The sequence below is a fragment of the Eucyclogobius newberryi genome, unplaced genomic scaffold, assembly GCF_026437365.1.
Source record: "Eucyclogobius newberryi isolate DKJ021-1_F unplaced genomic scaffold, fEucNew1.0.hap1 SCAF_9, whole genome shotgun sequence".
NCBI classification, from domain to species: Eukaryota; Metazoa; Chordata; class Actinopteri; order Gobiiformes; family Gobiidae; genus Eucyclogobius; species Eucyclogobius newberryi.
The window spans coordinates 20427061-20440354 of NW_027316532.1; the positions used below are offsets into that span (position 1 = coordinate 20427061).

The 13294-nt window shown below is 44.1% G+C and overlaps 1 protein-coding gene across 6 annotated transcripts in view; it reads right to left on the reverse strand.

The window, feature by feature from the left end:
* lrrc7 (leucine rich repeat containing 7) overlaps window positions 1-12653 on the reverse strand; it is a 103987-nt gene extending 91334 nt beyond the window's left edge. For all 6 annotated transcript variants that reach the window (XM_072438591.1, XM_072438588.1, XM_072438590.1 and 3 more), the window contains exon 1: window positions 12567-12653. In XM_072438591.1, coding sequence (XP_072294692.1) covers window positions 12567-12591 — 25 coding nt within the window. In that variant the 5' untranslated portion in view covers window positions 12592-12653. The remainder of the gene's footprint in view (window positions 1-12566) is intronic.
* Between the last annotated feature and the right edge of the window lie 641 nt (window positions 12654-13294).

The following is a 13294-nucleotide window of genomic DNA, read 5'->3' on the forward strand; positions in this document are numbered from 1 at the left end:
TGTCTCCGGTCACTCTGTCTCCGGTCACTGTGTCTCCGGTCATTCTGTCTCCGGTCATTCTGTCTCCGGTCACTGTGTCTCCGGTCACTGTGTCTCCGGTCACTGTGTCTCCGGTCACTGTGTCCCTCCGGTTACTGTGTCTCCAGTCATTCTGTCTCCGGTCACTCTGTCTCCGGTCACTCTGTCTCCGGTCACTGTGTCTCCGGTCACTCTGTCTCCGGTCACTGTGTCTCCGCTCACTGTGTCTCCGGTCACTGTGTCTCCGATCACTGTGTCTCCGATCACTCTGTCTCCGGTCACTGTGTCTCCGGTCACTGTGTCTCCGGTCACTCTGTCTCCGGTCACTGTGTCTCCGGTCACTCTGTCTCCGGTCACTCTGTCTCCGGTCACTGTGTCTCCGGTCACTCTGTCTCCGGTCACTCTGTCTCCGGTCACTCTGTCTCCGGTCAGTGTCTTGTGGCTGTCACTGTGGATCAGTCTTGTCCCTGACTCGGCCACTGCTCGTCTCCAGCTGTGTCGACGTGACCGCGGGTCATTTTATCGCCGCACAATCTGTGTCTGTAACGACGCGATAAAGCGGCGCAGTGACAGCTCTGTAAAGGCACAAAGAAGATAAAGCGTGCAGTGACGGCTCTGTAAAGGCACAAAGAAGATAAAGCGTGCAGTGACGGCTCTGTAAAGGCACAAAGAAGATAAAGCGTGCAGTGACGGCCCTGTAAAGGCACAAAGAAGATAAAGCGGTGCAGTGATGGTACTGTAAAGGCACAAAGAAGATAAAACGGCGCAGTGACGGCCCTGTAAAGGCACAAAGTAGAAAATGTTGAATCCAGAAAATGTTAAGATGGATTCTTTTAGAGATTGAGAACTCAAATGTGGGAAATTCATCAAGAAATGTAAATATTATATTATTATATTATGCCACAAAAGTTCAGTTTAAAGGTTGAAGATATTCAGCTCTAATGTTCAGCTCTAAGGTTCAGCTCTAATGTTCAGCTCTAATGTTCAGCTCTAAGGTTCATCTCTAAAGTTCAGCTCTGAGGTTCAGCTCTAAGGTTCAGCTCTAAGGTTCAGCTCTAAGGTTCATCTCTAAAGTTCAGCTCTGAGGTTCAGCTCTAAGGTTCAGCTCTGAGGTTCAGCTCTGAGGTTCAGCTTTAAGGTCCAGCTCTAAGGTTCAGCTCTAAGGTTCAGCTCTTAGGTTCAGCTCTAAAGTTCAGCTCTGAGGTTCAGCTCTAAGGTTCAGCTCTAAGGTTCAGCTCTAAGGTTCATCTCTAAAGTTCAGCTCTGAGGTTCAGCTCTAAGGTTCAGCTCTGAGGTTCAGCTCTGAGGTTCAGCTTTAAGGTCCAGCTCTAAGGTTCAGCTCTAAGGTTCAGCTCTTAGGTTCAGCTCTAAGGTTCAGCTCTAAGGTTCAGCTCTGAGGTTCAGCTCTAAGGTTCAGCTCTGAAGTTCAGCTCTAATGTTCAGCTCTAATGTTCATCTCTAAAGTTCAGCTCTGAGGTTCAGCTCTAAGGTTCAGCTCTGAGGTTCAGCTCTAATGTTCAGCTCTAAGGTTCAGCTTTGAGGTTCAGCTCTAAGGTTCAGCTCTGAGGTTCAGCTCTAAGGTTCAGCTCTAAGGTTCAGCTCTGAGGTTCAGCTCTAAGGTTCAGCTCTGAGGTTCAGCTCTAAGGTTCAGCTCTAAGGTTCAGCTCTAAGGTTCATCTCTAAAGTTCAGCTCTGAGGTTCAGCTCTAAGGTTCAGCTCTGAGGTTCAGCTCTGAGGTTCAGCTCTGAGGTTCAGCTCTAAGGTTCAGCTCTGAGGTTCAGCTCTAAGGTTCAGCTCTAAGGTTCAGCTCTGAGGTTCAGCTCTAAGGTTCAGCTCTAAGGTTCAGCTCTAAGGTTCATCTCTAAAGTTCAGCTCTGAGGTTCAGCTCTAAGGTTCAGCTCTGAGGTTCAGCTCTGAGGTTCAGCTTTAAGGTCCAGCTCTAAGGTTCAGCTCTAAGGTTCAGCTCTTAGGTTCAGCTCTAAGGTTCAGCTCTAAGGTTCAGCTCTGAGGTTCAGCTCTAAGGTTCAGCTCTGAAGTTCAGCTCTAAGGTTCATCTCTAAAGTTCAGCTCTGAGGTTCAGCTCTAAGGTTCAGCTCTAAGGTTCAGCTCTGAGGTTCAGCTCTAAGGTTCAGCTCTGAGGTTCAGCTCTAAGGTTCAGCTCTAAGGTTCAGCTCTAAGGTTCATCTCTAAAGTTCAGCTCTAAGGTTCAGCTCTAAGGTTCAGCTCTGAGGTTCAGCTCTGAGGTTCAGCTCTAATGTTCAGCTCTAAGGTTCATCTCTAAAGTTCAGCTCTGAGGTTCAGCTCTAAGGTTCAGCTCTGAGGTTCAGCTCTAAGGTTCATCTCTAAAGTTCAGCTCTGAGGTTCAGCTCTGAGGTTCAGCTCTGAGGTTCAGCTCTGAGGTTCAGCTCTAAGGTTCATCTCTAAAGTTCAGCTCTAAGGTTCATCTCTAAAGTTCAGCTCTAATGTTCAGCTCTAAGGTTCAGCTCTAAGGTTCAGCTCTAAGGTTCAGCTTTGAGGTTCAGCTCTGAGGTTCAGCTCTGAGGTTCAGCTCTGAGGTTCAGCTCTGAGGTTCAGCTCTTAGGTTCAGCTCTAAGGTTCAGCTCTAAGGTTCAGCTCTGAGTTTCAGCTCTAAGGTTCAGCTCTGAAGTTCAGCTCTAATGTTCAGCTCTAAGGTTCATCTCTAAAGTTCAGCTCTGAGGTTCAGCTCTAAGGTTCAGCTCTGAGGTTCAGCTCTAATGTTCAGCTCTAAGGTTCAGCTCTGAGGTTCAGCTCTAAGGTTCAGCTCTGAGGTTCAGCTCTAAGGTTCAGCTCTAAGGTTCAGCTCTGAGGTTCAGCTCTAAGGTTCAGCTCTGAGGTTCAGCTCTAAGGTTCAGCTCTAAGGTTCAGCTCTAAGGTTCAGCTCTAAGGTTCATCTCTAAAGTTCAGCTCTGAGGTTCAGCTCTAAGGTTCAGCTCTGAGGTTCAGCTCTGAGGTTCAGCTCTAAGGTTCAGCTCTGAGGTTCAGCTCTAAGGTTCATCTCTAAAGTTCAGATCTGAGGTTCAGCTCTGAGGTTCAGCTCTGAGGTTCAGCTCTGAGGTTCAGCTCTAAGGTTCATCTCTAAAGTTCAGCTCTAAGGTTCATCTCTAAAGTTCAGCTCTAAGGTTCATCTCTAAAGTTCAGCTCTGAGGTTCAGCTCTGAGGGTCAGCTCTGAGGTTCAGCTCTGAGGTTCAGCTCTGAGGTTCAGCTCTGAGGTTCAGCTCTTAGGTTCAGCTCTGAGGTTCATTACAGGAGAAGGACAGTATAAAGCAGGATGACACTTTGTTTGTTTATAAGACGCTCATTGGAATTTTGCCTGATAATGTGAGATCTCAGGACATGTTTATATCACAGTCGCACCGAGTCAACACAGAGTCTGTAAAAAATACGGTATTTTCCGGACTATAAGTCGCACCTTTTTTCACAGTTTTGGCCGGGGTGCGACTTATACTTATATTTATACTTATATTCCTATACGTATACTCCGGAGCGACTTATATGTGATATTATTTGTTATTTTCACAATTGCAACCGCATTTCATACTCCAGTGCGACTTATGCATTTTTTGGCTGGTGCGACTTATACTCCGGAATATACGGTACCTGCTTTGTATAATTTGATCCTATATTGTTTGTTTAAGTGTGTTTTTGTGTCGATGATGTGATTCATGTACAAGAATATCTTAGTCCAGTGGTTAGTGCAACTCTCTGCAGCTTCACTGTGATTGGTTAAATCCACCTGTCACTCAGTCGCAAGGCTGAAGAGCAACACAGAAAAGCACCGCCTCACATCTCACCACAGGTATTTGAACATGATCTGTGTGTAAAGACTTGCTGTGTCTGCGCTTTTCTCAGGACAACGTGAAAGACGGTTCAAAACTCATACGGAAAATGATGACGAAAAATCAATAAATCCAATTCCGCAGCGTGTAATAAACTCATCAAGAGCAATCGTACACAATGGCTTCATAATGTTGTCGTACCAAACGGCTGAACGATCCTACACCAGCTTCAGACCGTTGAAAACCTCATTAGATTGTTTTTCTATTCGCTCTGAGCAGTCGAGAGGTGACGTGAGGAGAGGACATCCATCAGAACGTGGACGAGCCGACATTCTAACGAGCCTCTGGTTAATAAGCCGACCTGCGCGGCGTCCGAAACGACGATTCTGTTTTATATGTTCAAAACCCTCATCATGTGGGGTGCAGAGCGGCAGAGTGGTTAGCGCTCTCGCCCCACAAGGAACGAAATGGGTGGGTTCGATTCCCGGGCCACGTGATCTCTTTGGGGTGGAGTCTGAGTGTCCTCCTCATGTTACCGTGGCTTCTCTCCGGCTCCTCCCACCGTCCAAAGACATGTGTTAGCAGGCTTTTAGATCGAGACCCGTCTTCACGTATTTTGAAATGTGGACGGGCATTTTCGAGTGCAGGGACGGACATTTTATTAATAAATCTTAGAAAAAAAAAGGGAATATTATCGTTAAATCGGGCCGGGAAGCATTTGACAATAGTCTGCCATTACATTACATATATTACATTTAGGTCTATTTTTTGGGCTGTATTAAAGAACAAAAAAACACTCAATTCTGCTGCTTACATTGTCTTTTTCTTCCGATTATAATGTGACCTGAGTCATCTTGACCTCCCTGATCACAGCACAACTTCACTGTGGCTTTGTTTCAATAAGCTTCTGCAGTGTCAAAAGAATTCTAGTTAGGGCTGGACAATATGAAGAAAAAAAAAGAAAGAAAGAAAAAAGTTTTTTTGCAATGACTTCATTCAAATTTGCATCCTGCGCTCTGATTGGTCGACAAAATGTGTGCGCTTGGCTCTGATTGGTTGCCGCGCAGTGGTCCGGAGAATGCCGAAGCTACTTGTTTTTTCGCCTTGTCGGCCCCCGGACTGTGTTTTCAAATCCTATCGAAAAGCCTGTGTGTTAGGCAAAACTCTAAATTGCCCCTAGTAAGGACTTTTATCTTCTTATTAGCTGCCAGTTGTGAGTTTACAGAAGTAGCTCAGGGCTGTCAGTAGTCGATGAAAGAAAGTCCTGGTTCCTGTGCTGTGGTGTGACGTGGCACCGGCAAAATCTCTTGAAATGATGAGTTCTGAAGTACTAAACGGCATCTTCATGAGTGAAAAGGAAGAATAAACTGTTCAATCGCGGCCAAAACTCCACCAAACTCACTCCACGCTTTCTCCTTTTCGCTGTTTGCCGCGGGAGTCCGAGCGTTTTTCACCGGGCGCCGCACGTGTCGAGACGTTTGAGGCGACGGTTTGTTCAGTGACTCGTTCCGATTGACGCGTTTGCCTGATAAATAAAGCTCAAACGTTGCCGTGTGATACGTAGATCCGTGCGCAGTCTTTAAGTATCACACACATTGTTTGTTTGTGAGATGAAAAGTACTGCCTGCGATCAGCGTCTTGCTCAGAGCGCTACAATCAAGCGTTTTTGATGCTGAAGTACTCTAAAAATACTCTATGTCCTTCAAACAGGCGGGAAAGCAAACAGAAGCAGCAGAAGGATATGAAATGGACATAATCTGAAGCTTTTTAGCATAAATAGCTCATTATTGGACAAGACTCGTACAAGATGTTATTGGACTCTTGTTTGAGCGGCCCCTGACGCAGCGGCGGTGTCCCCGCGTCGTCGCCCCCTGCGGCGAGGACACCGTGCGACCGGGTAACCATGGCGACGCCGTCTCCTCCGCAGCTGTGTCCTCGGATGCGACGCGCCGATGGTTTTTCGAGGGAGGGAAACGGACCTGAGATGAACGTGTTCGGGAGGTGAAGATGACAGAGCGACACCAAGAGAAACGGCAGAAGCTGAAGCGTGTGGAGCAGAAGAAACCCGGAAGTTTGCATGTTCTACCAGCGCATGTGACGGCAGTCGAGCTTTGATGATGTCACTTTTTCCCCCACATCATCGGGGGACCCACAGAAACACATGTGTGACCCCCACTGAGGACCCCTGTGCTAGGTAATGTTAAATAATCCACCTGTAGCGCCCCCTGTGGTAGAGTGGAGAGCACATGTGCCTGCAGCATCATGAGTTCAAATCAGGCTCTCGACGATCTACTGCATGTCCTTCCCCGCCCTCATCCCCATTCCACGCCAACTGTCCTGTCAAATAAAGCCTATGGGCCAAAATAAATAAAATAAATAAAATAAATAAAATAAATAAAATAAATAAAATAAATAAAATAAAATAAAATAAAATAAATAAAATAAATAAAATAAATAAAATAAATAAAATAAATAAAACACTTTTTCCTTTATTTTATTTTTTAAAGGATTTGGGCCTGTAGGCTTTATTAGACAGGACAGTGTGAAATGGGGGATGAGAGCGCGGGGAAGACATGCAGTAAACTGTCAGGGCCGGGATTTTAACCACTGCGGCACTTGCGTTATCGATTCTCTCCACATCTTCTGTAGCCACAACTGCCCCGGGGCCAGCTGACGAAAGCAATACAGCATATCTGTGCCATCGGCCCCTCTGGCACCAGCAACACTCACTCACCAGATCCATACTAGGTCATGTGGCTGTCATGCCTTAGGGTGTGTGTCAATCTTAGCGTGATCTCATTTCTTGGTGAACGTTTTTCCGAACCCGTGCGACAGGAACGATTTTGCCTCGCGTCCAAAAGAACCAGACCGCCGCGAGCTCATCACCACGGTCCTGTGCAGAGATATGTCCTCGCTTCTCTCAGCAGCTTCCCCTATACCCGTCGCTATAGCGATGGGACCCGGCTCCACGGCTACAGTCGCTAGGCAACGGGGGCGCCACTGCATCATCCGCAGGAGAATCAGCAGTGGTCCATCCGGTGAGCGCTGAGGAGTTTGAAACCATCGCTTCAGCTTTTCTCTCTCTGCAAACAGCGAGAACGCTCATATTTGAAAGAAAACAAGCTGTTGCTAAGAGGCTTCATTCTTGACGTGTTCACATTCTGTTGCCATATCGTCAGATGGAGATAAGGGTTTTATATATGGGATCATCTCTTAATATTAGTGCGGAAACTTGAAACTGTGCTGTGTTCATTTTGGTGTTTAAAGTCATCTTTACTTACATGTATTGACATTTATTTGTGACATATCCTTTTGTGTTGCTGCAAGATTTGGGAAACATATCTAATAGCGACGAGTATTGTATTATTGCGATTACATGTGCGATTTACGTTTCAACACATGTATTTCAGAACATATTTGTACAGATCTACACGAGAGGGCGAGCGAGCGGTTTCCATGCAAACTCATATTTTGCTGTTTGTTCAGTCAAATTGAGATATTATTTAGTTTGGGCTCACGATTGGGAAACTATATAACCGAGATTATACTTTAGATCACCAAATTTTTGTAGCATTATCGCCCGGAACATAAACCAAAGTCAAAACCTGTGCATTTTGACCGTTAAAAGGGAAATTCTAACTCTGACTTGTAAACCGTGAACTGTTTGGCTGGTTAACGCGGTTACGACGTCGCGGGCCTCAACCTTCTCAACCAGGAATGACTTTATTCTGTCCCGGCCCTTTGCCTCCTCCCTCCCGTCACTGTCAGCCAATCACAGCCAGCTCTGTTTACCCCTCAACCAATCACATCTCAAGTTTATTCGTATAAAACACTGACTCTGCCTCTCAGTTTCCGTCACAGTGATTTGTTTGTGTTTTTGCCAGGTCTTTGAGGACTTTGAGGACAAAATGGCAGTCGAACCTTGGGATAGCGAACCGAGCGCCTGCACAGGGCCCCTCGAGCCACTAGGGGGCCAAAAGAAGAAAAAAGATCTCCATAAATATGAGTTTTTATATTATTTTCTATGGGCCCACACCTCTTGACTAGGGCCCCCTTAAAAACTTGACCCGGCCCTGAATAAAATCGATCCAAACACATTTAAAACATATAAAACATTTTCAGTTCAAGTCACTGACAAACATGTGCACGTTTGTAACCCTGCCAACCAAAGAAAGCGTTAAAACCCCCGGCTTTATGAGTCTAAAATTAGTATCTTCTAAAACCTTAACACGCACAAACATCTGAGGACTCAAAACGCATCGCGCCGTTTGAAACGTCCATTTTCTCTAAATTTAGATGCAAGGAAAATGCGCTTTGACTAAAAATAAGGCCCCGGAGAAAGGAGCGACGGGGCAGCAGCTGATGCCAGACTGACGGCATGACCAACCGCTCGGTCGTCATGGAGCTCGTGTGTCAAAGGAAGACGTAGAAACATCTGGAAGGACGAGAGTTGTGCTGGGGGCCGAAAAGACCAAAGAGGAGGTTTATGCATGGAGAGAAGACGACTTTATAAAAATTGACACAATCTATAAACAATCGACAAAATGCAACTTAACCCTCTTTTCTTTGGATATCACCCCCTTATTTTCTGATTTTATTCTTTAACTTTTTTTGCGTTCTTTCTGGCTTTGTCCAGCTGGTTTATTTGTTTGTTTATTTATAATTTTTTCTACCATTTATTTATGTGTTTCATTATGTATTTATTTATTTCTTTATGTATCTATTTCTTCTTCTACTTTGGTGTTTTATTTCTTTATGTCTTTATGTATTTCATTATGTATTTCTTTCTTTCATTATGTATCTATTTATTTATTTCTTCTTCTTTGTTGGTATTTTATTTAAATATTTCTAATTATTCTTTGGTGTTTAATTTCTTTATTTCTTCTTCTTCTTCTTCTGGGTTTTATTCATTTATTTAGCGTGTTTGTTTTAGTTGAGAGAAAATGACAACTTTAAGTGCAAGAATGGAGCAGCGCCAGGATTTGTAAAAGTGATAAGAGGAGAAAAATAAAGAAATAATAAACTCAAATATCAGACTAAAGTATCGAACATTGATACTCATTATTATTGATTATTGTATTATAATATATAGTATTATTGATACTCATTATTATCATTATTATTATTATCACATTATTATTATTATCACATTATCACTCAGTATTGACAAATAGCAGTAATATTGATATTCCGAAATATGTAAAAACGCGTCTTTTAATGTTAGTTGTTGTTTAAGTATCAGACAAATGTGAAACGACACTAAAACGTACAGAAATGCCACGTTGTATCCTTAATTAGACACATTACTTGAGCACTTTATGTTGCGTCAATGGCGCGGCGTAAGAACATCGCTTATTCATTTCGATCGACAAAGGATGACTACGGGGAAAGCGGCGACTGCATTAAAATGTGCTGCGAAAAGGCGTTATAGGTTCTACTCACCTTCGCTATTATGCTCCCTCGTAAACGGACGCGTCTTGATGCGGAGACACCTACAGCGCGATGTTGGAAGTGCAGCGGTCTTGGATTGCGTACGTACACACTTTCGAAACCGCATCCGAACTGAAGGAACAGTTCTCAGTCACAAATACATCGAGACGATTTGTTTTGGGAGCTTTGGTCGTGCGGCGGCTCCACGTCGAGCTCCCGTTTCCTTCACTACGTTAAAGTGCCTTTGACGGGGTTGTACGATTTTCTAATTATGACTTTACTTGGTGTTATTTGTACCTGTTGTACATATTTTTTTAACCAATCGAGCAGGTATTTGTGGAGAAAACGTTGACAAATCTGTATAAAATGACAGGAAGTGACATCACACTCATTCCAGTAAAGGTTTATGGAGAGTTTACACAAAGAAACAACTTTTTCGACTCTCTAAACATCAATTCAACAAAATAAAGTCGCTCTCATATATTTGTATTTGCCAAATTAACAAAAAATAATTGTGACATTAGATGAATTATTGCCCAGTGTTTGCTGGGTAATTTCCTAGTGTGATGTCATCAATTACAGACAGGAAGTGAAATCAAAAACCTAAAAGATTTGCTATTCTGTGATGATATTATTATATTTTTTAAGCAAAATTTACTGCATTTCAGTTCAGCGAGTCGCCCGACCTGTAGGGGGCACTTTAACGCCGGTGTAAAGAGGCCGTAGTGGGACGTCCCAGTCCATATATGGTCACAGCATTTGAACTGATCACTGATAACGTGACTGATGTTCTATAATGTATAAGTTGTGTCATTTTTTGTGTCATAATGGTTGTTTTATAAGATAAGATAAGATATGCCTTCATTTGTCCACACATGGGGAAATTTCGGTGTTGCAACACAAGTAGATACAGAAGAAAAGAACAGATAACACTCTTAATAGAAAAAAACTCTTATAAACAAAACTCCTATGGACAGGACCTCTCATATTCTTAATAGGGAATAGAGACAAATAATTAAAATTAAAATGGAAAAATAAAATAATAAAAAGATAAATAAAATAAAAAGATAAAAATAAGCTAACATAAGACAAAATAATACTAACATAGTGGTAAAGTAAACACTCTTATTTACAGCAGTTCTATGCACATCAATGTGACATTATTGTGTAAAGTATGACAGTAATTGCACATGAATATTACAGTATTGCACATGATTAAGTCAATATTGCACATGGTTTTATGATGATGATCTCGTCCATACGGGGGATGTTACGCACGTTATGTTTTTGAGGGCACTATTTTGGAAGTTTATCACCACGGTTACCAGGATTCACCTCGCCCTCACTTTGCTTCACATAATCTGGCACGATCCCACCTCTTGTTTAGAGCTTAAATTAACTTGTGAACGCTACCGATGCGCTACGGTCGGACGTGACGGATGACACCACGACGCTTTACTGTTTCTCAGGCTGAAAATGCATATCTCTTAATGGAAATAAACTATTTTCAAGCAGCTCCACAGATTTGACAGATGGCCCACACGCCAAACATAAGCACGATGAAAACTGCAGCTTCACAATTTAATCCATTTAATGTTTATCTATTTGGTCGGCTGGCTCTTGCGGAAAAGAGATAATAACATTAATAACGCCAATACAATCATTCAATCGCCGTCCCAACATTTTTCCAGCAGAGTTTCCGTGGCGATGGTGCCGTTTTAAGCTGATAAATTGGCGTAAAATTCCAACCAAAGGAAGAAGCATTGGCCAAAACCCGCAACGTGCCCAACGCACATCACGACATGGCATAATAATCAAACTTTACAGTAAAGTACAATGCGCCGCAAAGTACAACTAGAGTACAACGCGCCGTAAAGTACAACGCGCCGTAAAGTACAACGCGCCGTAAAGTACAACGCGCCGTAAAGTACAACGCGCCGTGAAGTACAACACGCAGCTAATAACACCCTCTGCATGTCAAGCATTCTTCAGAGCAAAGTCTATTGTGGTGTTAAAATGCTCTTTCAGACGGACAGACTTTAGATTCTGTGGATTTACACGCTTTAAACCTCTACAAATAAGAATATATGACAGGTAATTGTACGACAATGTATCAATGGCACTGTTTTTTTCTTTGCAGCAGCAGCAGCAGCAGCAGCAGCAGCAGCAGCAGCAGCAGCAGCAGCAGCAGCAGCAGCAGAAAACAGAGCGCACTACATAGACCATGATCCTTTGCTCCAACATGAAGAAATAACTGCTACTACTAAGCACTTTTAGGTCTGAATTCTTTCCACATCGCAATAAATATCAAACTATGAAACGTACTGTGAAATTTGCACGTCGTTACGTCCCAGTTTATGTTACGAAACAGAACGAAAAGTGACCGTGGCAAATTGTATACAGTGTATCAGACATTCATGTTCAATCAGAAAAGCAGAATATACTAATGAACATGAGACGTTATTTTCCGTCTCTTCGATTAAAGGTGCACTGAATGTCCCGTAGTCTGGCATTAAACTCACAATTTTACAACAAATCAAAGCGAACATTGAGGATCTGTTAAAGCAAAACTGCAGCCGTGGATTCAATGCATTTGTGTTTTTGTTTGTTTAAATGAACTATCACATTACATGACATTAAACAGCCACATTTCAGTATCTAATCGTGCATTTATGTCGCTTACAAGAGTCTTAAGAACACAATTTAAACCGTTTCCTAGTCACCTGCAGACACATTTTCAGGCTTAATGTATGTATACCCCTTCAGTAAGATCCATCACAAGCTTATTAAGAAAAATTGCAAAGTTTGGTGTGTGAAGGAGCCACGATGATGACAATGTCCCTCAAAAATCTATAGAAGCAAGTGGATTTAACGAAATAATAAAACATCTTTATGTGCAGTTTGGTTGTTTCCGTGTAGATGTTTTTCCCCCTGCCTGTTTGTGATATGATTATGGCATGATTTAAGTTACAACAAGTGACATAGATCCAGGGGCAGCTTTACAAACACATAAAAAAATAAAAATAAAAACATGGCAGTGACTTAAAATAGACGTGAACAATCTGCACTTGTAGTTGAGAGGATGCGGCTGTCACACTAACCCGTGACACGAGCCCGTGACACGAGCCCGTCCACAGCATCACTGCAGCAGGTGATTTGCCCCACGACACGTCAGACAATAGATACAGAGCTGAAACAGACCCTCGTGCCACAGAAAACAGCAATTACCTCAGTTCTCTCTATTATTCCATATTCCGTTATCCATATTCCGCTACTGCAGCAGGTGTGCGTGTGCGTGCGTGTGCGTGCGTGAGCCTTACGTTGTAAAGCGGAATAGTTATCCATCTGGGAGCTGTCCGCGGTGCTAAGTCCCTAAAATACGTCCGGGGCCGTTGGGTTCCGCCTCGGTCTCACGCGGAGCAGAGCGCGGCCGGTTCACGCGCAGCCCGCATCCTTTTCCCCGCGCCGTTCTCGCCGCTCTCGCCGCTCTCACCGCGCACCCGAGCGCTCCATCGCGGCAAATCCGAGCGGCAAACAACGCCCTACGCCCATGAAGCGGCCGCGGAACGCAAACGGGGGTAAAAGAGAGGGTTTTGTGTGAAAATGGCAATGCGTAAAAGGCGGAGCGGCGTCTTTGGGTTTTTTTCTGCTGTGAAGGAAAAAAAAAAGAAGCAGCCCGTCCTGCTGAGAGGAGGGACGATGGAGAGGAACCAGGACGCACGGAGCGCGAGGGAGAGAGAGAGGGGGTAAGGGCGCGTGCGTGGAGAGAGCGCGTGCACGGCCAGGTCAGGTGTGCGCGAGACGCGGCGGAGTGCGTGACGGCGTGCGCTGGGAAGAACGGCCGCAGCCGTGTTCAGTCCAGTGTTCAGTCCAGTGTTCAGCCCAGTGTTCAGTCCAGTGTTCAGTCCAGTGTTCAGTCCAGTGTTCAGTCCAGTGTTCAATGTTCGGTCCTGTGTTCAGTCAAGTGTTCAGCCCAGTGTTCAGTCCAGTGTTCGGTCCAGTGTACGGCCCAGTGTTCAGTTCAGTGTACGGCCCAGTGTTCAGTCCA